Source organism: Salmo salar, chromosome 17 (genome assembly GCF_965601325.2).
Source record: "Salmo salar chromosome 17, fSalSal1, whole genome shotgun sequence".
In the NCBI taxonomy this organism is placed as follows: domain Eukaryota; kingdom Metazoa; phylum Chordata; class Actinopteri; order Salmoniformes; family Salmonidae; genus Salmo; species Salmo salar.
Window position 1 is genome coordinate 8,556,911 of NC_138307.1, and position 26,196 is coordinate 8,583,106.

Here is a 26,196-nt window from a genome sequence, read left to right on the forward strand (position 1 = left end):
TGTCAATGACCACCAGGCCTGTACACAATAAATACAGTTCAGCCATGTAAATAAAACATTTCAATGGTCTAAGAAGTAATGGATATCATCCATTTTTTTTGTTAGAATCAATTCTAGAAATGAAATAAACCTATGTTCTACAAATGTCCAATATCGTTAGTTCGATTGATTAATAACCGCTCAACGAAAAACATGATCCTAACACAGGTGCTCTAGAGAACTGGGCTAGACAACATGCCGTGGATGAATATGATTGTCCAAATGAATACATTATTAATACATTAGAGTAAGATTAAATACCTATAGCATACATTAGGGTAATTACTTTGTTATGGCAGATTTGGTTTCTTGGCTCCAATATTCCAAATAGGCATTAATGATCATATTTGTTATAATTTATGTAATTCATTTAATGAATCGTTCAATTGGGCTACACACGTTTTCAGTGTCTGCACTTCGAGGTAATAAGAAGGGCTGGAATTCGGGTGACAAGGACGTTGGTTGTTTACTGTTGAGGATAAATAAATTGCATACATTTCAGCTCACAACATGACTCCAGTTTGTTCATTTATCTAAATTTAATGTTATTATTATGCAATTATTACTTAATGTTAAGGCCTATCTACACATAACATATCCTACACATACAAACTAGTCTAATATGTTTTAAATAAAACATTATAATTAAAACATGTCTATTTTAATTGGCTGAGACACTAACATCGTATGGGGAGCTCATTGGATGCAGGTCAATCACCTAATATTAAACAATGGTGAAACTTTACCTAACTTTTCCCTAAACATTGAGCCTTAGTTGGTTTGGCTAGCCCGGCCCATCTGGTACAGCAAAGGGTAATACTCACCAGAGAGCTGGAGAGGAGTGCGAGAAGAGAGAGAGGAGGAGAGAGAGAATGAGGGGGACCAGATTGAAAACATATCAGCCTGCGTCTCAAAACCACATTTCTGACGAAGAACGAACCACCCTCAAACCTTTTAGACCTCTTTAGGCTACAAAGTTCGATATCCTGCAATGTTTTCTTAGTAAGGGAGGATCGATTTCAGAAACTTGTTTCGTTATTCTCGGTGATGGATTGTAAAAGTTGAGTCGACGCACAGAAACTCTACGGTGAACTTTATGAGAAGTTGGGAAGAGGAATGTAGTTAGTCTTGATCGTGTTTAGGCTACTAGAATATACTTTATGGATTTCATCCTTGCATTGGAAGGAGTTTGTTACTTCTTGCTTTTTGACCGAGAAAGTTTGACCTAACGGTAATCTTCGATCGCGTTGCTGAAACTTGTACAGAACTAGTGGACAAACAGAACGGAGGGAGACGCACCGGGTCAGACTCGGACCATACGGACCACAGGCATCACCACTGAGGTAGGTGGACTGGACATGCATGTGATGATAAACTCTGGAAATCATCTTTCTTATTCATTATTAGAAGATTATTCTTATTATGAATAGGCTAGTAAATCATTTGAAATATTCATTTTAGTGCACATTTGAAATTGTTACTTTGAATTACCTAAAATGGTATTTAAACGTAACCTATTAAAATAGCGTATTTTTATTTTATACTGACCATACAGAATAAATAAAAACTTTGGAAATTGTGAACATGAGCCATATAGATGAGACAAAACTGCCCATTCGGAGTTACTTAAAACATCTCCACTTTCAACTTAACTGACTTGGAATATGTATGTATGTATGTATGATATACCCATTGATTCTTGAAGAATATAACTTATAAATGCCTTATGAGTTTAGTTCAACTGTCGTACCCCATCATAACCCCAAATATAAGCTTGTTTTAGTCCAATATTTGTAAACAATGTAAATGTAACAAACGCTGTAAAACCTCAAAACATGGTTAAAACTATAATTTTGGTACCATGGATGGCCAGTCCTTGCATCCATAGCTATGCATATGAATTTGAGAGTGGTTACATTTCTCCAGGCCCATCCCTCAGCTTTTTACCAAAACAGAGGCTGGATGTTCGCTTTGTTATTGTTTCAATTAAGGATTTTAGCTTTCGTGAGTTCAGGCTGCTTGAAAGAAAAATCTCTAAATCCCCTCAATCTGAAAGGTATCCAACTCGCAAAAAGTTAGTGTGTTTGCTACTGAGAGTCATTAGCAGTCAATGCAGAACATGTACGTTGCTCTGCATTTCAATGGCTGCAATTAATATGCATTGTTAATGTTTCCCTGGTGTGTTATTAATGTGTGAATAAATTGCAATCAAAACATGAAACAACATTTGAATATGCTTTTGCTGATAGTCTTATCTTTATTTGAGAGAAAATAAGCTAGGGGTGGTTTTTATTAATAGAGATAAGCATTATAATCAAAATGTACAAAGATGAGTAATATTAAAAAAAGTTGTAAATAAATCAATACCTTCCTCTAATATGTAACCTCTCTCTGTTTCCAAACGGAGTTGGTTCTGGCCTGGGACGTGTGTTTTTATGTGAATGGCCCGTTGGTTGGTTTAGTTCATTTGCATTAGAAAAAAGTTTTAGTGCATTTTCTATTGTGCAGGATGAAGAGTTCCAACAGTCAGGCAGCGAAGAGTTGAAAAGATTTAAAGAAAGGATGGGCCTTTCACATTATTCAAAGGGGACTGAGGCTTGGTGCTGCGGTCATCAACCTACCCCCACTTTCATCTCAGCCTCTCAAATGGCATCCTATCCAGCCCTGGTCAGAAGCAGTGCACTATATAGGGAATATGGTGTCATTTGGGACGTAGACACTCACCAAGCAGAGCCATTCTGCAGCCGTTTCCACACCGCTGGCCCACTCCACGAATGCCTTTATTGATTTTGCTAGCTTTTCTCTTCTCCAGAGAGCACAGACAAAAAGAGAGGGACTTCCTGGTTTCTTAAGTGTTTGAAAAAGTGGAATAGAAGTTGAGTCTGGTATTCAGGAGAGAGAGAGGAGCAGGGGAGATGCCTGAATGAAAAGTGAGTCAAACTCCCCACTGAGAGGATTGAAAAGTATCTTATCCCCATAAACAAGAACACAGCACCAATTAAGCTATCTGGCCTAGGAAGTCATTCAGGCAGGTGAAAGGAAATGCCACTGGCTAAACACTAGAAATAACAGGTTGGTTAAGGCTTAAATCATTGGCATTACCATGTAGTGAAATAAACTTTCTATTGGATGCTATCTTATTGTTATTTCTGCCTGTTTGAAAAGATAAGAAATTAGTATGCGATACCTACAGTATACACGGTTATCTTTAATTGTATTCACATTTTTTACGTTATCTGATGTCCAACTGTTAAGAAGTGGGCATTTACAATCAAACTACACTAAATCACATCACATGACTACCCCCTTCCTTCCCTCTCTCAAATCAAATCAAACTTTATTTGTCACATGCTTCGTAAACAACAGGTGTGGACTAACAATGGAATGTTTACTTACACTACCCCTCCCCTTTCTCTCTCTCTCTCTCTCTCTCTCTCTCAGAGGTTCCCTTCTTCCCACACAGCAAAGAGCAGTAATTGCTGTCATACCCTCCAGAAAACTAATATTTTGGTTTGTTCAGAGAGGCCCCTGACCACAGCAGTCTGCCCTGGAGGCTGTGTGTGTGGTGTGTGTGTGTGTGTGTGTGTGTGTGTGTGTGTGTGTGTGTGTGTGTGTGTGTGTGTGTGTGGTGTGTGTGTGTGTGTGTGTGTGTGTGTGTGTGTGTGTGTGTGTGTGTGTGTGTGTGTGTGTGCGCTATGGCTCTATCGACAAAGGCAGCCATAACTGTCTCTGTCCTAAGGGGACAACACTAGAACCACTAGAAAACAGTGGCTCACATCACATATTTCTTATGGAACAGTCCTTATGGATTACATCATGTGAAGTGAGTCGATTTTGTCAGGTTGCTTAGCTAGACGTTTTTCAGAGGAAAAACTATGACCGTAAAGTTTGAAACTGTCAGTGTTAATACCATGAATTTTCACCTTCATGTAAACGGTATTCTACAGTTATCCAGCTTGGCTGTTTCTACAGCTTTGGCTCAGACAAAGGCGTGAACCTGGTTGTACTATTCCTCTCAACATCACATCTGGCACAGGTCAAACCAACTGCTATCTTCGGAGGGAATTGGAATATGAATCAAACTTTGTTTAATTCCATTGTTTAACTTAACCTCCATCAACTATTTATCTGCTCGTTACACTGCCTTGTCTAATATAAGTTTTGTTTAATTTGCAAAAATGTTAACAAAAAAGAGGCCAATATCCCAGCAAGCACATAATATTCTGAGAACCATATGTTTGTTAGACCTTGGTGAGAGTGTGGTTGTCCTATGGTTATTTTGCATACAACCTTCCCACAATGTTCTGGGAATGGTGCAGGGTACCCAGCTGGCGCATAACATTCATGTTTCTTAGGTGTGAATTTCAGTACTTCAGCATAACTTTTCATACACGTTTCCTCATGGTTCTATTTAAGTAATGTTCTCAAATTGTTCCGAGAACATTCTTCTGCAGCAATTTGAGTAATTCTGCATAACGTTTCGTCATGGTTCTATTTAAAGCCATGGCCTAAAGCCATGGTCTCAGAACATTTCAGAAAACTTTCCATTAAAATCACAAGAAAACAGTAGTATCATTCAAAGAACGTTCTAAGAATGTTATTTAAAAACATATACTTTCCGTTCTCAGCGTAAACAAATCTATCTCTATCCTCTATCTTGTTAAGCGTGATCAGCAGTGTTGGCCACGCCCAATAGTTGGCTACACCAGATCTTAATAAGTGCTTGTTTCCTTTGAAATTAGGTCTGTTTGAATAGACAAAAATTTGTAAAAAAAAACACATGGCATGCAAGCTGAAGATTATAGGTTTGAATCCCCCTGAAATCTCCCACAATAAAAAAGAAATGTGTTTGCATGATTGCCTAAGCAAACGAATGAATGCCTAAGCAAATTAATTTCTGTCGGAGTTCAAAACTGTTAACTCAAGCTAGCATTATTTTTAGGTCTTATTGAAACATGTTCTAATAACGTTAAATAATTATTCAAATAAACTATAATATTAGTTCTCAGAACATTAATAAAACCTCCCAGGAAAACTTTCAGGGAACCACAGTAAAACGTTCTAAGAACCTCCCTGCAACCTAAAAATGAACTTTCCCAGAACAGGCCATATTTTTACTTCCATTCTCAGAACGTTTGAAATATTTTCCCTTTTACCAGTCTGGAAACTTATGGCTTCATTCCCAGAATCAATGGGAAACCTAAAACGTACGTTCCCACAACTTCCAAGGAATCAAATGTGCCAGCTGGGATGTATCTTGCATTATAAGACCATCTTAATAATATATTAAAATAGCAGCTCTTATGAGTCTCAGCTCAACCAATGTGTTTGAGGATATCTACAGGTCATATTTGTTTCATTTCTTTAGATCAAACAAACAGTGAGTTGTGTTTTTTCTCTCAGCACTCCACGGGAGCCAGACGTCAACAACACAGAGCTCAACTCCAGAATCAGTTTGGTCTCACAGCTGGACTGCCTCTATTATTCTCTCTCTCTCTCTCTCATCTTTGTTTTTGCATAATCTAGATTCTAATTGTTATTAATCAATCTCAACCAGTTGTGCCCCTCATACTAAGATACTGTGTCAAATGCAGAAAAATCTATTTTAACGCAAATGCAATTATACATGATTAAAACAGAGCTCCGTTTCATGCAATGGCATCACAGATTCACACACACACACACACACACACACACACACACACACACACACACACACACACACACACACACACACACACACACACACACACACACACACACACACACACACACACACACACACACACACCAAGAGACATGAGAAATCAAAGGTCCGGACCAGAGGGCCACAGGGGACATGGGCCTCTCTCCTCCTCTGCTCCTCGTCCTCAGTACTGTATTTAATGTAGTATGGCTCTGCTTTGATTCACCAGTTAATTAATTCCTGAAGGGACGCTATAGCCCTGATGATCTCTTCTGACTCTTTGTGTGTGTGTGTGTGTGTGTGTGTGTGTGTGTGTGTGTGTGTGTGTGTGTGTGTGTGTGTGTGTGTGTGTGTGTGTGTGTGTGTGCGCGCGCGCGCGCGTGAGTGAGTGCGTGCGTGCGTGTGTGTGTGTGTGTGTGCGTGTGTGTGTGATATCAGTAATAGAAATGTCCTCGTCCAGTGAAAAGAAGTAAACAGAATCAACAGCACCACCCATTTGAAATGCAGCCTAAAACCAGTGACTGGTGCCAGGGAATCAGTGGACTTTGAATGGTGTCAGAGGGTAAGGGGTAGTTTTGATTTCGCATAAAGAAATGCCTTCATGATTTGGCCATGGCAAGGGAAGAAACTTGAGATGTGATAACTTATTTGTCAGCGCTGAATAGCTTCAAAGCAGGCAACCCAAATCCTGCCTGTAGGGGTTCTGTATTAGATCAGAGCTGAAACGTTGCCAAGCCACAGACTCCTTACTGACAGTCTAAAGAACCCAGGACAGGGCTTGTCTTACATGTGGTATACACCCAGCACATGTGCTATTCCTTAGCAATCAATCCCCTTTGCCTTCTTCCCCCCACAAGGCAGCACACTCAGCTCCCAGCTCCTACAATCAGGCACAGGGTCAGGACCTGGTCGGGGCTCTCCGTGGGCCCTCTGAGGCCTCGCTCCACCCTGTTGAAGGCAAGGGCTGCATCTTAAAGGGCGCCGTATTCCCTATTTAGAGCACTACTTTTGACCAGGGCCCATAGGGTACTGCACTATATAGGGAGTAGGGTGCCACTTGGGACGCAGCCAAGGACTGTCAGAGGCAGTAGCAGTCTTCATCCTGTGGGCCCTCATGCCTTCACACTGAGCAACAGAGCCTCGCTGGGGTCACTGGGCCTTCCACTGTGTCAGTAGCCATTAGTACTGCATGGATTTTAAGGTGAGCTGTGTGTGTTTCACTCTGTTATGCCGCTGTTTGGCAGCTGTGCCTGGTGGACTGGAGAGTGGTTACAGCCATGGCTTAAGGGGGTTTTAAGAGATCCCTCTGGCTGTGGTGTTTCCTTGTCATGGCGACAGCTTCCTCTGAGCAGGAGCTTACTGGTTGGTTAAGAGGTTAGTGTTGTGCTAAATGGGGAGATCAGGGCGTTGCTGATCAGGGTGGCGTTTTGGGGATGAACAGTTACTCTCCCTTTTAGAGCCTCAGCTGCCACCAGCAGAGACGACAGAAGGAGTCCAAACTGTGGCTGTAAAACATGAGGTGTGTAACACAGTTTAACACACCATTTGGCCTCCGGATGAAAAGGCATAGCGGTGATACCAAGCGGTTAATCAATGCCCACATGCCATTTCACTGTTGATCAGCGATATGAAGGGCCAGGGCGTAACCCTCGTTGCTCTGGGCAATACACATAGCGAAGCGAGCCCTCTTTGCTACTGTGAATCTGTGTTTAGAGACGAGAGCCTCCTCCTCTTTGCCTGAATAAGCCTACATCTCTAGCAGACGAGAGAGGAGCAGTCATTCTTTGGGCTGAGTCACGGTGACAGGCTAAATCCTCTAGTAGGTGATTTCTCCTCTGAAGTGGAGTTGGAGCTGTAAGCTCAACATCTGTATGGCATTGCCAGGACCTGAAGAGATCTCCCACAGGATACTGCACTTACAGGCAGGGGATGGGTTATTATCCACGGGGCTCCTCTCTTCGTCTCGCCTCCGCTCTGCTTTGTCTGTCCACAACAAGCCAACCAACCAATCTCCTCTGATCCTAGAGAGAGAGAGAGAGCGAGAGAGCGAGAGCGAGCGAGCGAGCGAGCGAGAGAGAGAGAGAGAGAGAGAGAGAGAGAGAGAGAGAGAGAGAGAGAGAGAGAGAGAGAGGCATCACTGCCCCTCAGGACCACTCAGTCTCTGCATGATGACTTTTATGATTCTTAACTGAATCATGCTTCGTTTCTCTATTGTTTCACTTCACTAATTGAAGTGAAACACCAATTGAAGTGAAATAATAATGATCTGGATCGTGATAGCGTGATTCAGTGTGGATTCCCAGGCTCCGGTCTGCTCTTATGCGGTAGTGGTGCGTGGGTAAAATCACTGTGGATGCCAAGCCAGGATAATTGTGATAATTGCGCTGTTTGCTCTATAACCTGTTAGTTCATATGACTTGCCACCGTGATATATAGGCGTAAGGCCGAGACTAAATTCAACCACACCTTTGTTTCGTCACAAAACCGGAGAGTAACCTCTGTCCTGTGAAGTCCACTAAACATATTGCATGTAACAGACAGTTACATGACCTACAGCATGGTAAAGCAAGTTCATGTTTCCCACATTTTCGAGACCACTAAACAACTACTGATTTAGAACCAGGGAGAATTACCGCAAGTCGCAAAGAAAACAGGAGCTGCCTCCACTATTCCAGCACCATTTCACCTTCAACATTTCAACATCATCAAATCACCTCTGCTTAGTCTGATACAGTGACAACGAAAAGATACCAAATACGATTTAGTCCGTTCGTGCAAGTAGAAAAAACATGTTGACAGGCATCCTCCGCTTTTTTATGTTGACGGAACGATCTATGACTCTATCATAGAGTACACACTTTTCTTTTTTGTTGTCCTAGGCTACCTGGCTAAAATACTTGTTCACTAGCCTAACTCCCTTTTTATGGGCAACGTTAGCTAGTTAATGTTAGCCTTCTACATCTAGCTACATATTGAACTTCCATCCTCTCAGACCAGGGCCACAATGGATGAATTTATGGTTGGATCAGAATCACTGTTATAATCATTGGCCAGTATGGAGAATTAAGTAAAACCACAAGTCCAAATCCCCATCTCTATCCATAGCTAATTTAGAAAAGGGCCAATTTTAGCTAGCTAGCTAGCCACCGGACAACAACACAACGAGATGCAACAATTCAAGTTGATTCTATCAATGATGTATTGCTCACAATGTGATGTGATTGGAGGGAAGCCAAATCCAAACTGGCTTCCCTTGACACTTTTTTTGGTGAGCCAGGACAATTCACGGTTCAGCTCACTCAACTCACTCAATTTAGCTCAAAGCCAAATTCTCGCTGGCTTCCCTTGCATTCAATGCTACGGGCAGCAAAAATGTCATACTCTTTTTGACCAGACAGCATCATATAGATGGGCTACACATACAGAGACAGAGGGGCGCTGTTTCTCTCACTCGGATGCTTTCTCCGGTGAGATACATTCAGCGTCTTGCAAATTGAAGCAATATTATGAAACACAGAGAGACAAAAGATACATTATTGAATGTTTTTTTCAAATGTTTTCATGGTAAATGTTTTGGGGATGCCTGGCTTCCCTTGGCAACCATGAATACGCGCCACTGCTCTTGTGTCAATGATAGCCCTTGTTGTAATAAAACCTTTCTAGGCTAGAGACTCATCCAGTGACTAATACACTCTTCAGAGTGTGTTCTCAGAAGACCCTTGGTGGGCCTTTTGAGAGGGAAATGATTCACCTGTTAAAATTGTTTGGCTTCCATTGTTAGGCACAACAACCTTGTTTAACTTGACATTTTCTGCATATAGTCTATGTTGCAAACATACAGTACTCCAAATAATAAAGATTCTTCGTATTCAAACGCCACCACAAGTGATCTCCCACTCGTGCTTATAGTCATAAGCAGGCTGCTTTTACGAGACTACAGTTTTTCAGAAGAGGGTACACGTAACCATAAATTCCAGAAAGTGCCCGAGTCCCGTGCTTCAGTCCCTTCAGAGAGAGGCTCAGTAGTGGGCCTGACTCTGCTCTGTGATTTTACTGCACTACTGTGACCTTTTCAGTGTTCAGTCACAGTCATTTGTTTGGCTGACAGCTCACGGTGTAATAACTAAGTGTGGTGATGGCTTGTGGGAAGCTGTAAGTAATACTCTGTGATGTGCCAAACTGCACTCTGCTCCGGTAAAGCAGGAGACCAGAGCCTGGAATGCAGAGACATACATTTTTCCACACACTGGGAATACCCTTCTCTCTCACTGCAGGCCATTTTGAATCCTAGGACATTTCTTGCAAGAATAATACATGTATGTCAGAGTAACTCAGAACTACACACAGATATTTTTGTTGCTCATAATTAACCATATGATACAATACTTTTTGTCCAGGATTCTTTTTCATACAACTATGTCTAACGGTCTAACGATCATGGCTAATGTTTAGTTCATTTCTACTCTTGGAATTAAGAGGTTGTTAGTGAAAAGAGGATTAGATCAACAAGAGGAAAGTCTCCATTGGTTTAGCTATGAGTGGTGAAATCTGGCCTTGCATGTTTAAGCTGTGTTTTGTCTACTTGAGTTTGCACACAGGAAGTGGACTGGACAGTGGCTTAACTGGATAACTGTACTCAATCACTTCTCAGTCTCATAGGGATGAGGAACATCTTTCCATTCCTGTCTTATTCAGAAAGTTTCCTGATTATTATGCTTCAATGACCTGAAATGACAATGACTCATAAGTACCAAGGCCATGTTAAATATACAATAGTTGAAGAGTAGGAACAGAATACAGCGCATTCAATCTTTACCTTGGTAGCTCTTGTAGGGTGTGGTTTAGAGACACATTGCAATGCCTAAAACAAAACAAAAAGCCAGGAAGAGGCTTGAGCTTCTTCTCTCAGAGCTCCTGAAAGGAAAGGAGAGCTGAACCGTATTGGAGTTAAAGACCGAGGTGCTAAAACAAACAGGCATTGGTTTCAACACAAAGACAGAGGCTGAGTGAGAAAGTAGTTTGAGGAGTTGTTGTTCTTCTGTCATAAATAACCTTTTTGTTAGGCGTTGCATTGTTCGTTTTCACGGTTAAATGGAACATTGGGTGTTGTCTTTAAAGGTAATGGGGGTTAACAATAGGAGGTAGAAGTTCATTATTCCTCACAGCTGTGTATCTAAATCTACTGCTGGGTTTATTATCATGGTAATAACCATCTCCTAGCTACTAAAATAATACTAGTCAATTCCCTCACGTTTATTTATTTAGCTTTTCAACTTGAATAAAGGTATGGTTTATTGTTTCTACCATCAACAGATTTAGCCATGACTCTCAGAGATAAAACATTCATATCTTGACACAAATTAACACACTCAGGAACACGAACGCACGCACACACACACACACACACACACAAATTAACACACTCAGGAACACGAACGCACGCACACACACACACACACACAAATTAACACACTCAGGAACACGAACGCACGCACACACACACACACACAAATTAACACACTCAGGAACACGAATGCACGCACACACACACACACACAAATTAACACACTCAGGAACACGAATGTACGCACACACACACACACACACAAATTAACACACTCAGGAACACGAACGCACGCACACACACACACACACAAATTAACACACTCAGGAACACGAACGCACGCACACACACACACACACACAAATTAACACACTCAGGAACACGAACGCACGCACGCACACACACACACACGCATACGCACGCACACACACACACACGCACGCACACACACACACACGCATACGCACGCACACACACACACACACACACACGCACACACACACACACTTGACATGAACTGAACTTTTTGTGCCATTCTTGAGAACCCATTTAGTTTTCACAGACTGAGTCACACACAGTTAACAGAGTGAAAGAATTAAACACGCTGGACAAACAGTGAATTTGTAGGTCTACATTGTTAAAACACAGTTTACTGCCCCTTGAACAAGCTGGGAGGGTTGGCAGGATGTAAAGGCCTGATGGACAGCTTTGTCTACTGTCTTTACTGTAGACAAAGTTTCTTTGAGACAGGTGTGAGGGGCCAGGGGCCCTTTTTCTCCACCTACGCTGCTTTGTGGGGAGGGTGGTAAATGTGGCACATGAGACAGTAGTGTAGTGGCATTCATTCATGCCCCAGTCAGCCAGTCCTTTGGTGTATTTTGGTTTTCATTAGTAAACATCAGTCAGGCTAGAGTTTTTAGCTGCTCAATCCCCCTTCTGGTCACTCAATCCCCCTTCTGGTCATTCATCCCTAGTAATAATATGTGCCATTCACACATTTAGGTGAGGTTGGGATTAGTCTCACGGAGTGTTGAAAGCCTTTTAACTATTAGTGGATCTTATTGACATGCCCTCCTCATCAGTGTCATGGAACAAGAGAGTGGAGAGGAAAGCAGACAAGACAAGAGAAGAGAAGAGAAGAGAAGAGAAGAGAAGAGAAGAGAAGAGAAGAGAAGAGAAGACAAGACAAGAGAAGAGAAGAGAAGACGAGAAGACAAGACAAGAGAAGTAGAGTAGATTAGAGTAGAGTGGAGTAGAGTGGAGAGAGCCCTGGGGACCAACAGGAGAGATCAAGCGTGCCCCTGGTCATTTGTTTACATTGGTTTCCATCTGTCAGTGTGGTGTCTGACACCTGTAGTGTCCCATAACCCTGTCTCCTCTGTCTCCTGTCTCCCGTCCGTCCGGCCAGTCTCCGCTGGGGGAAGATACGACCATGTGTCGCAGCTCTTCAGAGAAGGAGGGACAGTTTACCGCTCCTCCTCCCCCATCTCCACATACCCCCCACATACCACCCCGCATACCCCACTTACACGTAGTCAGGGCTGGAGGCTAGTCTTATTAATAAGACACCCATTATGATCTAGATACATTAAGCCCAGACTTTACAACACCTTCAAGGAAACATTTTTAGATGGCTGTTTGAGCACGTTGATGACTGTGCTCAGGTCAGTTGATATCATAGTTTGCTACACCTGCTTTACACAATATAGAGGAGATAGATAGATACACTAAGCCCGGGCTTTACAACAGGTTCAAGGAAAAACCTCTCCTATATTGTGTAAAGCACATGTAGCAAACTATAATATCAACTGAACTGAGCCCAGCCTGCAGTGTGTGAATCTGACTGTCTCTCAAACAGCCATCAACGTGCTCAAACAGCCATCTAAACGAAGAATGACTTGGCAGGCAGCGTGTCGCTTGTTTATCTTTGTTGAACCTAGCCGCTTATCTTTGGTTGCAGTGCAAACATGTAGTGGTTTTGTCCTGAAAGAAATCTCATTTGAGTTGCTGCTTTCTTCCAGGGCCCCAGTGACTCATGCTACGGTTTGCTGTCTCCAAAGGGGGTTTAGCGTAACCTAGCCTGGCTGGCATCAAAGTTTATTTAACTGTTGATCTTTTTATCAGCGCTATTTGAACTGATTGTTCAGCCTCGCTTGCTAAGAATAATACACCCTTATCTTCAAACGTGTTGAGAAAACACATTGGCTCTCTTCAGAGGATGCGGCCTACTGTATAATGTGGCCTACTGTATACATGTCACTGGCCTACTGTATACATGTCACATAATGAAATGATAACGACGATGCCACCTCATGTCGTTTCCTTCAGAGCTTCTGATGTCCAGAATGGAGACCTTTGCCCCGACGACCACAGAGAAGAAAGGCTCTGGTCTGGATGGAAACGGCTTCACTGACCTCCCAAAGAAACTCTCCCCTTCAGCTGTCATCAGAGGTACTGTACACTTTTCTTCAATGACTTTAAAGAAGGGGGGGGGGGGGGAAACGGTTTTAGTTTTACTGGTAGTATCTTTTGTGCACCTCCACTCCAGGTTGGTTTCTCCTGCTGACACAGGTTTTACTGTAAGGAAAAGGGTCCCTGCGTCCCTTACTCCCTACATACTGTGAGACTGTCACACAAGCCAAGGTCTTACAGAGACCGATAGGGCCGGGGGAAGGAGGAGGTTTGAGAGAGAGAACATGCACATGAAATATACATATCAAAGATAAAACGCTGTCTTTGGAGAAGTTGCTCTGGGCTCTAATCGTCTCTGATAAGGCTCTTCCTGGAGCACCTGGAGCAGTCAGAGGTGACTTACAGTAGAGCTGATAGGAATCAGCAATGTAACGCTGCGGCCTGTTGAAGAGCATCATTAATACTGAACAGGTACTGTAGCATAGCAGTGTGTGTGTGTGTGTGCGTGTGTGTGTGCGTGTGTGCGTGTGCGTGCGGGTTGTGAGTGTGTGCATGTGTGTCTGTCACAGGGAGAAGTTCATAAAGACTAAAGACAGCGACGTTGCTCGATTTGGGGGCATAATCTCTGATTAATGGTTCATATAACTACATGGGGCTGGCCTGGGAAAGGTAAAATGGCTGTGTTTGTTGAAATTAATGAAAAGTAGCAGTGTGTCTCTTTCATAGGGCGGTCGGGAGAGACAGAGAGAGAATGCATGTTTAAAAGATGTCAGTGAATGTGGGATGAAAGGCCAGTATAATGAGGTTGAAAGACCTTGTTCTTACCTCCAGAGTATCACACTGATGAATTACTAAAAATGGCTGGTAGAGAAGAGCTCAGTGGGCGAGATGGCCCTTCCCTCAGAGATGGACAGTGATGCAGATTGACGGCTACCTTTGAAATGGTAATACTACTTCTTGTGATTTAGTGACATTTTTACTCTTTAATGAAGGGCTTGGTGGCCTGCCACGATAAAGAAATATCCATTAATTGTTTAAGGAAGAACAAAGATAAAAATAGGCCATCATTTTTTTTGTCCCTAACGATTGACATCAGGCCCAATTTTTGTAAAACCTTCTATAGACCTCTAGTTTGTTTTCATAACCTTGTGGAGTTTGCAGTGCACGGCCCGTTAGTCCAACAATAATTTCATGATTTTGTGTAAGAATAAGGAAAGACAATTTGAGTTGGCAAAGAGTAAAATAGTAGGCGTCTATAGGGGCGATTCTGTGACGTCTTAGATGTCTACTAGGAATTCCTGCAACAGAATCCAGCAGTTTTTCTCCTAATTTAATTCAGAGTGAATCCTAATTCCTTAACCTATCAGAAGGGCCAAAGCTAATTAGTTAATTAGACCAATTTCAAGATGTCACTGATAACTTCAATTAATACACATGTATGATGACACGAGGATAGTTTGTCTTTGAAATGACATTCAAGACTAGTGTCCACCACGATGAGGAGAAACAGACAGAGAGAGAATGCATGTTTTAAAGATGTCAGTGAATGTGTTATGAAAGGCCAGTATAATGAGGTTGAAAGACCTTGTTCTTACCTCCAGAGTATCACCATGATGGATTACAAAAAAATGGCTGGTAGAGAAGAGTTCAGTGGGCGAGATGGCCCTTCCCTCAGAGATGGACAGTGATGCAGATTGACGGCTACCTTTGAAATGGTAATACTACTTGTGATTTAGTGACATTTTTACTCTTTAATGAAGGGCTTGGTGGCCTGCCACGATAAAGAAATGAAAGACGAATTGTTTATTAGGCTAAATCAATCTAGGACATATTTTACATACACTGTAAATGGGACATGAATCAAGTGGGACTTTGTTTTCAACAACTTGTTTCATGTCGACATCAATATCGTTAACTCAATTATATTGACCGACCATTTTATTTCCAGCTAACTCATTCATTTTTTATCACTCTACAATTACTAAAATCATATAACTGGCCGTGAATAAGCATTTCTAATATGGAGCCTGGAATGTCTGAACAATGGTTCTTTTGTCGTGAAGGAATATGTTTCCAGACCTGAGCCTTCTGGCAATTAAGAAAACATTTGACTGCCTACGAACCTAAAATCCTAATCTGTTAATGTGATCACCCTCTCTAATTTAATCTCAGTATGCCTTCCTCAATGGAGCCAATTCACACACGCTGAGGTCATATGTTCAAATACTCTCGGCCGCAGCGAGCGATAGAGAGGCCCTTCAGTTGGGCCAATCATCTTCTGTGGATAAGCCCCCTCAGACCCGTAGAGAAGGTCTTTAAAGTAGGTTGATTTAACTTTCAAAGGGGCCTGGAGAGAGACTCTTGATTACCAGGCGCAGGGTAACAAGGCAGGCCCCGTGTGCCACCCCACCCTCTGTCTCCTCCCTGCCCTGCTATAACTATACTTTCCCCTGGTCTACAATGGCTCTGGTTCTGCTGGGTCTCTGCCTGGTCCTCTTGGCCCAGAACAAGTGCTGTGTTCCAGGCTTGTGTTGCTCTGTCGTCGTCGTCGTCGTCGTCGTCCCCCCCCCCCCCCCCCCCGGCTGCGGATCTAAAGTGGAGCTGCTGTTTTAAACCTGCATCCATCGGCCTCTCTCTTCTCTTCCCATAACTCCTTTACCCTATCACTATTAGAATAGTGTCACCATCCATATTTTAATCTTAATAACACTACACACTCACACCCTCAGTCCAATAGAATCGGGTCTGGGTAGAACCAGCTTATAGAGTTACAGCTTCATAGGTCTAAAATCTGCCAGCACACTAAGACAGGGCAATTACTTATCTCAATAATATGCATTATTATTCCTGTTTGCCAGACACAGATAAGTGAATATGCAGTAGGAGTGCAGCCAAAAGAGACAAAGTCCTTGAACTTAAAAGCACATTCCCAAGCAGAACCGCCTCCTGCTTTGGAATGAAAAGTAGACAATTGTAATATACTGCCTCTGTTCCGGCGCTGTGGCTTTATTGTCAGTGTGTAGTTTACTACGGGCTGGTGGATTCTTGTCAGCTAAGTCGTGCCCACCTCAGAGGACCAGACATGGCCGACCAGCTCCATTATAGAAACCCCCCCGTTTTATTCTCCTGTCTGTGTTATTTATTCACAACAATATCTTCTCTATCAGAGGACAGGGCTAATGCAGAGTTTTAATATGTTATTTACACGTAAAAAAAAACAAGCGCTCTATGTGTGTAGACCGGAAGGGTGGGGGTGAAATGAATGGGCCGCTCCCATCTTTTATATCAGAGTTTAACAATCTGGATTGCTAATAGAACCATTTATCATGGAGCGGTCATTTATTTGATGTGAACATGCAGGCAGCCCAGGTCTGGTCTCCTATCCCAGAGGTCTATGGAAATGGGGGGTGGAGTCGACGCCTGCATACATTGGACTCAAGTAGAAGTCACTTTGTTTAAAATAGGGGCCCAGGTGCACCGACCGACCAGCCTGTCTGGTCCTGTTGATGATATTCCGGGTGTGTGTGTGTGTGTGTGTGTGTGTGTGTGTGTGTGTGTGTGTGTGTGTGTGTGTGTGTGTGTGTGTGTGGTGTGTGTGTGTGGGTGGGTGTGTGCGTGCGTGTGTGTGTGTGTGTGCGTATGTGTGTGCGTATGTGGGTGGATGGAGATTTAGTTACTGCTCCTGTCCTCAGTCTGTCATTTATATTGGTGGAAGGACCAGGAAGGTGATGTTAACTGGACCTATAAAAAGTCTGGCCTGTGACTTCCGGACTGCAGCCCACGTTGCTTATTGAAGCATGGCTGGCCTCACTTTCTGTGTGTGTGTCTGTATGTGTGTGTTCATTGGTAACTGCTGGGCCTGGACACAGCACAGCTAACCCTCACCACTGGGCCGTGCACAGGGTTTTGGTTACCTTTAATGAATTGAAATGAGCTCCTGTATTTCCTGTGACAGCCCGCATCTGTCTGGTTAGCGGTTATAAAGGCTGCGGGCCCGGGCAGACCGGGTATATAGGTTTATGGGGCTTCATGCATAACTTTTATGATTTCAAATCCGTTTCATAATTTGGGAGGCATTTATAGACATCATACATTGTCGAAATTGTACTCAGATTTTCGGAAGAGGTGAATATTTACCTTATAATGTTATTCAACCTTTATTGATATGTGCTGGTGAATATTATTTTGTTCTTTGAATAAAAAAAGAAAAGTTGTAAGCTGGTGAAATATAGGGAGGTCTGTAACAGGGGTTAAAAAAACGGAAAACGGCACCATTTGTTTTCAAAGGATTAAGCTATTTGAATTCCTTTCTCACCTGTCTATCCATGTTTTCTAACCTAGGCCATGGGAGCCTGGTGCTATTCTGCTGGTAATGATTTGATTCACTGGCTTTGGTGGGCTGGTGACATACACTACCGTTAAAAAGTTTGGAGTCACTTAGAAATGTCCTTGTTTTTGAAAGAAAAGCAAAAAAAAAAATGGTCCATTTAAAATAACATCAAATTGATAACAAATACAGTGTAGACATTGTTAATGTTGTAAATTACTATTGTAGCTGGAAACGGCTGATTTTTTTGATGGAATATCTACAGAGGCCTATTATCAGCAACCATCACTCCTGTGTTCCAATGGCACGTTGTGTTAGCTAATCCAAGTTTATCATTTTAAAAGGCTAATTGATCATTACAAAATAATTTTGCAATTATGTTAGCACAGCTGAAAACTGTTGTGATGGATGATTAAAGCAGCGATAAAACTGGCCTTCTTTAGACTAGTTGAGTATCTGCAGCATCAGCATTTGTGGGTTCGATTACAGGCTCAAAATGGAGCATCCCGGAGTCGCCTCTTCACTGTTGATGTTGAGATTGGTGTTTTGCGGGTACTATTTCATGAAGCAGCCAGTCTACACTGTATTTCTGATCAATTTGATGTTATTTTAATGGACAAACCCTAACCTTTTTGAAAGGTAGTGTACATCTTGTTGAGAGTGAGTTTGTCATTGGAGAGTGTGATTGATGTGGCGCGGCGAGCGCCTCTGGGCCCCCTGGTTCTCCCCTGCAATGCTTTTTCTCTTTCTGCTGAGTCGGGCCGCCCGTAGGGAGGATGCCAAGTACTTAGCACCTCCCAGTCTGGCCCCCTGGACCCGGGGCCATGCCTAAACAGAGTCCCACAGCCCCCACAGGCCAAGCCTAAACAGGCTCAGAGAGTCCCACCGCACCAGAGGAGAGAAGCGGAGAGGGCGAGGAGTGAAGAGGGAGAGGAGAGACCAGGGACAAAACAATGAGATATATTTTCCTCTGAGCCTGTTTCCTCTTACAGACAATGCCTTATGCCTATGTTATTCTTGAGGTAATAAACAGAGGTAATGATCAATGACGGACGGCACTGTCGTAGCTATCTTTACCGGTCTAAACATTGTTGGCTGTCAAAGTGCTTAGGTCCTCTCATGCCTTAGTCAGTATGAAGGTGGTTAGAGCTACAGTAACATTATTTTGATTGGATAGGAGGAATGGAATCCCAGACCCTGGTCAATGGGTCCTCCACTAGATGGATGGAGATGGAGGATGGGTCTGGGCTGTGTAAATAGTTTTTTAAAGAGAGGTGTGTTAGCGATAAGGACGCTTTCTTTATCACCTCCTTGATGTCTGGTCCTGGGGCCGGGGGCTGCCTGGCTACAGCAGGGAATAATTGATGGGGGCTGAGGCTGGATGGAGGATGTACGCGCCCCAGCCCCCGGCCCCCACCACTGGCACCCTCTGCAGCAGCAGGACATGAGCTACTGGGGGACAGGCAGGGAGCACTCAGGGGTCAGGCCGCTGGCAGAGAAAAATGCGCCAGAAAAAGCCTCTGCATCCCCTAGTCCACCTCTTCCTACTAGTCCAAAAGGACGGCCACTAATCTTCCTGAGAAGGGAATTTTCTTTTCTTTTCTCTCTCTCTCTCTCTCTCTCTCTCTCTCTCTCTGTCTAAATGAGGCCTTCTCAGGGAGGGTTCACAGGGCTTGGGAGAAGCGAGAGGAGAAACGAGCCCGCTGACACTGAGAGCTAAGGTTTACTTACAACTCAGACAGACTGGGATCTCTCATTCTGAACAGCCTTGTGGCATTTTATATCCCAAAAAGTTGGATATAAAATGCAATTAACAGTGAACAGTAACATATACTGTGCATCTGAGAGAGGATAAAGAACCATAAATGCATACTGTATCAGTAGTGTCTAATATGAGCATGTATTGATTAAGAAGTCAATGGAATGAATTACAGTTGCACATTTTTAACTGGATTTCCTCTAGTTACAGTTCGGTAATTTGTAGCTGCTGTGCTTTCAGGTAGTAGTGGCCGTAGTCTTTCAATAGAGCGTACAAGTCTTTCCACATGGAAACACTCTGTTGTTCTGAGGACAGAATAATCGGGCTTGGTAATGGGATTTTTTTCCCGCACAAATACATTTCTGTGGCTTTTTTGTAAACATTTAGCTAGATGGCTTTCCAAGATGCCCTCTTCCTTCTCCCTTTTATCTGAACTTGTACTTGGGGGACTGGCTAGCTTGGAGGCAGCCATTAAGATTAGGTAGACTAAGTGAAAACAGACGTTTCTTCTTATTTTTTTTGTCCAGGGCAGTTGATTGCCCAGATAAATATATACTTAAAAAATCTCTCTCTCTCTCTCTCTCTCTCTCTCTCTCTCTCTCTCTCTCTCTCTCTCTCTCTCTCTCTCTCTCAAGAAGTCGTTTCTTGTTGTGCTGGGATATCCTTGTGTTCAGAGAGAGTTCAAGTTTAAAGATGAACGGCCCAGATACTCAAGATATCAGATATATTTTATGTTGGGTGATTTTTGTCTTCCTCAAGCAAAACAACTAATGGGGGAAAAACATAGCCACTGCAGCTGTATTGAATATCTAAGACTGTGAATTATTTCAAAAGGTGGGACCTCTGTTATTAAAATATCCCTACACCGAGGTGACTATAGTAAACTATAAATCTAGGTTTTGTTAGCTGAAGGCAACAACGTCTAGAAACATAAATCTCTCAAATCCATTGAACTGAGTTGGCATGTACTGAGCCCCAAAAACAACATGCTACATTCCTGGAGATTTACAAGTGTTGGAAGAGAGGTTGGAAGAGGTTTAGAGAGGTTGAGAGAGGTTAAGAGAGGTTTAGAGAGCAATATTTGGATGCTTCAGGGGATTAAGAGTCTAACCCCCCACTTCTTTTTTCCCTTCTTCTTCTTCTTCTTCAAGAAGCGGCATACCATTCCCAGCAGGTTCTGATTTAACGCTGCTTTCCATGTCGTGTGTTGTGTTCTTTTAAGTTCAAATTACTCCTCGTCGTCTCTGAAGAGGGTTGTGTCCAAGTCTGAGTTTTGGGGCAGGTTGGTTACCTTCTGTTATCCTCTTCAGATCACCATATTGCCCTTGTAGGCTGCAGTACAGGCCCAGTGAGCTACCCTTCTCAGACAGTGAGGAGAGGGGTCTGCAGTCCAGAACATGGGAATCTGCTGCCACTACCAGCGCCCCAGTGATCTCTAGCCCACTGCTCTGAGTCTCTAGCCCAGCCCCAGACTGCCACTGTTAGCTCACTGCCACAGGGCCTGTGGATTACCCAAACCATAATAAACAGATACAGGGGAAGGGGAGCACGTGGGAAGGGAGACTGTACACACACACACACACACACACACACACACACACACACACACACACACACACACTGAACAAGGGCAGCTAGCATGGTACACTCCTTGTGTAAACAGGTCAGGGCGTGGGACCCGGACGGGTCATCTTGGCTCAAACCAGACTGACTAAAATGCTCATAACGGACCTCAGCTTAGACACATCTGCCCTCTGCAGAATGAAAACACAACACGTGCGTGTATGTGTTCGTTTAGCTCGTAACGTCATACGGTAAACTGAGGTTCACTTTACCATGACGCTGTGTGTTTATCTGGAACATGGAATCTTCATTGCAGTAGGCTGGGTCAGTTGCTCAAAGAGACAAGCTGAGGCTACACCTCTCTCAGCCTCTCCCCAGACAGAGCCTCTCAGAGCTCGCTCTCCGCCTGTTCAGTAGTTAACTGTTAGGGCCAGGACTGGAGCACCAGGCAACAGGACAGCAGATGTACTCATGTGGTACTGATCTGTGATACTCACCCATCCAGAAAAGAACACATCAAGAATTATTGAGCATTGCAAATCACTGTGGCTGCAGCAGCAGTCTGTATCCCAGGCGCTTTAGTCGTGTGCTGGTGCTCACCCTGCTGCACACAGTGCTCATTTGCATGATGAGGGGATGATAAACAGGTAAAGGGGAAGAGAAGAAGAAGCGAGTGAGAGGGAGGGAGGGAGGGAGGAGTGCAGGAGACAAGAGGACACCCTTGGGTGAGTCCTGACTGGGCCGTGCGAGACACCATCAGAGTATTTGTGTTGTGGTGTAATATTGCTTTGTTTTCCACTCTTCCTCTGTTTTTCTTCACTCGATCGTGTTGTGTTGTGTAGACATTACCCTGCCAAGAGTAGCCTGGCTGGCAGCCAGTTATCCCTGGGCTCCAGGTGAGCCCTCCCTCCCCCGTTAGTCAGTCAGGCAAGCCTCACCCTGCTGGGGGAGACGAGGAGAGGAGACTCCCAGGCGTCTTGGATCTATGAGGGCCGTCACGGCTGTGCCAAACCCCAAAAACAGGCTCCCGTCCTCCCACGTCATTCTGCCTGGTGGTGCTGGTGAGATCAGTCTGATAATGCTGTGTGTGGAGTAGATCTGTTCGCACCTTCAGGCACCCTACAAACATTGAGGCTTATACAGTACAGTGAGGGGAGGAAGTCCTTCATGACTAAACATATATAGACATATTTATCACATTAATGCAAGTAATGAATTAGGGGTCCCTACATTTTGTTAACTGGACCTGAAATAGTTTAAATTCACTTGATAACTAGGTACTTTGAATAGCTTGTGGCCTGACCCAAGTCGTTGATTACATCCCCCAATTAGTTTTCTAAAAGTAGAATGAACAAATAAGAAATGCTACTTCATTTAAGCAATGATAATAAAGGCCCAAAGAGTTGATGTGGAAATATTTCCCATCCCAGCATGGGCCCGTTCCTAACTCCATCTGACAAAAGAGAGAGAAGGAGGAGGGAAATGGAAGGAAGGAGGGTGGCAGGACATGAGAAATCTGTGGGCTGAATCAGAGAGGCAGAGAGGCAGAGAGAGACACAGGAGACTGGATGGGTGGGTGTGGAGCAGGGTGGCGAGGAGGGGGTTCCGTTTGGATCAACAATGAGACCCTCTCACATCTATTCAAGCCTCCTGCTTCAGTTGTCCATCATAATGACATGTGATTTTTTGGGGGATTTAAGACTGGTTAGTGGTAACACCAGCATTTCCCATGCGTATTCAGCCCCATACAGTGGGGAAAATGCAGCTTCTATGAGGTAATTTGTCTTTGTAATGTTATCAAAAGGGAAAATATGAGCTATGAGGTGGGATATTTGATATTTCATGATATATATAAGGTCATTTTTCTCTGAGTTTTTTGGGACATTTATCATCAACTCCTAGCCACCTCAGTTCCCTCAAACTACTTTTTGATCTGATTTTGAGGCATTACCATTCATAGGAAAATAAATATTGTAGCAAAGAAATGCGGGGGACGTTTTTTTATACAAAATAGTAAGAATTTGTCCCCTTTTATATTTCAGTTGCAATATTTAACTGCTTTAGTAGTAGTGCAATAAAGTTGACCTATTATCACACTGCTTAAAGGGATTTGAAATAAGAGAACGCGGACTAATTGCCTTGTAACTACGGAGACAAACAGCTGGAGATTAAGCAATAACATCTCATTAAAACTGTCAAGAGTTTAATACACAAATCAAAGCTCAAATGGAGGATGAAACACCACAGCAGTGTATTTGTCTGCTAATTATGAATCATTACAGAAATACCAGGTTCTTACAGTACATTTATGGTTTTAAAATAAACCTGTTTTGTTTTACTGTATAACCTATAACACATCCAGTCCACACATCACCAGTGACATATGGCCAACAATTAATGGCTATTAAACAAGTGAAGGTGGTTTCATTCCCTGATTGAGCCGTATTTTCCCTCGTAAACACAGTGAAGTCAACGGGCCCCTATTAGCAAGCCTTATTCTCTCTCTGAGAGAACCAGAGAGAATTAAAAAGACTCCAATTAAAGGCTCTTAGTTGGGAGTGTGAATCCAGACCAAATCCAAATGCATATTTATTATACATTTCTTGAGCATTAAATTCAATGCTCTCACACCCCTTGAGTAAGTACATACGTGTATAATGTACACTGATAATGTGAAAGCAATCATCAAATAGTTTAGTTAATCAGTCGAGCTATAGTCCATAAAACACAGAACAAGTACACCCTTGCAAGTACTGGAACTTCAAGTCAGTCAGCCTCCAAAATTCCAGCTAGACCCCAGTAGAGCTGGTAAGTCCCACAAACCTCCAGTGGAACTGACAAATCTAGGCCCAACGAAGGTGACCGTATTCCCCTCCGGTAATGAACGTCTCTTCCCCTCAGGGTTGACGAAAGACCTGCCTCTCAATGAGACCCTTTGTACTTCCCCCAAATGGGGGTTTCTCTCTCTCCCTCTCTCCCTCTCCTCTCCTCCTCCCATCACTGCCACTCCTCCTGATCCCCCATCATCAGTCAGTCTGCCTTCCTATAAAAAGGCCTGGGACGAGAAGGGAAGGGGAAGGAGATTCCAATGAGAACAGAACAGGCATGGAGAAAATCAAAATACCCAGTGGCCCTTGAGTGAAGTGGCAGGGAGGGCAAACCGAGGCAGGGGGGCTGCGTCCCAAAAGGCAGCCTTTTCCCTATTTAGTGCACTACTTTTGACCAGGACCCATAGGGTAGTAGGGTGCCATTTGTGACACATACAGGGTTTCCATTGATCGCGGTGAAGTGGAGGATGTAGAAAATCAGAAGGTGAAAGGAGACTAAATAGTGAGAGATTGATCTGTTTTCACTAGCTAATGACTTGGCTAGCAGTCCTGCAGATTTCACTGAACAGCGTGCTAAAAACAGGGCAGGGATGGATGGACCTTTTCTAAATTGGCTTGAGTTCAAGATCAAATACTGATACGCATATTTAACAAAATAATTTGACCAACAAAATCTGTCTGATTTAACTTACTTGATACGCTAGCTTTTTCATTTAAATATTATCTCTACTCCATGTGGTTAAAACTCGTCTCTGAGCTGTGGGTGTAATGACACATTTCTCATTGAAGGCAAAACTCAATCATATCTGACAACCTGTCAGCTCTATTACCTTGTAGTGGTTGGAGGTTGTAGTTGTACAGAGCCGGCCCAGCGTCTGGGGTGTAACCAGAGTAGAACTGATGGTCCTGCACAGCAGCATTCTCTCTGCTGTGGCCCCATAGTCATACACGCACACAAACACGCACGCGCACACACGCACACACACACCCACGCACGCACGCACACACAAACACGCACGCACACACACGCACGCACGCATGCACACACACACACACTGGTGGGATGCAGCAAGCAGGGTTTAGTGAGCCTCGCTCTCTACCCAGCTGGACCCATGCTTTCTCCCCTCATATCACAATCAATCCCTTCCTCTCTCAAATTATACTGGAATCACTGAGCTCTACTCCATGTAATTATGAGAGCCTAGTACCCAGGCTTGGTCAGATTGATAGTAGCTGAGTCAGTGTCTCAGTCGGTAAAAACCTTCACTGTTCTGCTCTTTCTTTTCAGAGTGCAGCTCAAGATTGTAGTATTATTTGGAAAACTTGGATGAGGTTTCTCCATTGTAGCCCTTTACTGCAGTCAATGACCAAAAGCGCCCTCTTTGGCCTCATGGGTGGAATGTTATTCAGAATTAATAAAGATTTTTTTTAAACAACGAAAATCCGGGGTTTCAATGTCAAACCATTTTGTTATATTTCAGTCTTCTGTGATGTATATAAAGTGTAATATTGGGATGCAAACTCAAAATGTAATACATTTAAACTCTATATCTGACATGGTACAGGTGTCTTCTTTTATTAAGCCCATAACCATGTGTGTGAGGTGTAAACTTCTGTTTCAAAGTAGATTTGATTAAAGACTACCAGGAAACACTCTGTGACCCTGAGTTATCCCACTGCAGTATTAGGTTAGAGCCTGAGTAGCAAAATTCTGAATGGCTTTTATTTGAATATTGGATTATACATGTCGTTAATGTTCTTTCTGTACAGTATGTATGTTAATGAAGGTATACGACAAATGGATGAAAGGAGTATAGTGTTTGTTATTACTGTCTCTGATGCTCTCAGTAGGCCAATGGTCCTTCTGTAGACTAATTGTTGGTGTAACATGCTTTGTCTTCCACCCGATGCTTGAGCGTGTACCCACTAATTAGCTAGCTAAGCAGGACCAGACTAGAATAAGGTCACGAATCATGTTGTTCATTTATCCTTTTCTAATTAAGGAATTTCACAAGTCATGGATACATGGTCTAATTATAATTACTGAATGAAGAGGTTTTCAACAATGTCTCACTTGAATGCTACCACACAATGATACAGTCTATCACACTGTATAGCTTGTCTCATGGGCAATGGATGGCCATTAATACAGTGGGGATTCTGAACTACTCATCCCTGTATAACTTGCTTTGTGATCTCAAAGCACTAGCCTTTAGTTCAGGGCTGGGCAACCCTGCG

The 26,196-nt window shown here is 43.2% G+C and overlaps 1 protein-coding gene across 1 annotated transcript in view; it reads left to right on the forward strand.

Moving 5' to 3' along the window:
• The first annotated feature begins 861 nt into the window (after positions 1-861).
• Positions 862-26,196, forward strand: part of LOC106575189 (zinc finger protein GLI2) — a 73,847-nt gene continuing 48,512 nt past the window's right edge. Inside the window, exons 1-2 of the mRNA XM_014151515.3 lie at positions 862-1,382; positions 13,398-13,520. Coding sequence (XP_014006990.2) covers positions 13,406-13,520 — 115 coding nt within the window. The 5' untranslated portion in view covers positions 862-1,382; positions 13,398-13,405. The remainder of the gene's footprint in view (positions 1,383-13,397; positions 13,521-26,196) is intronic.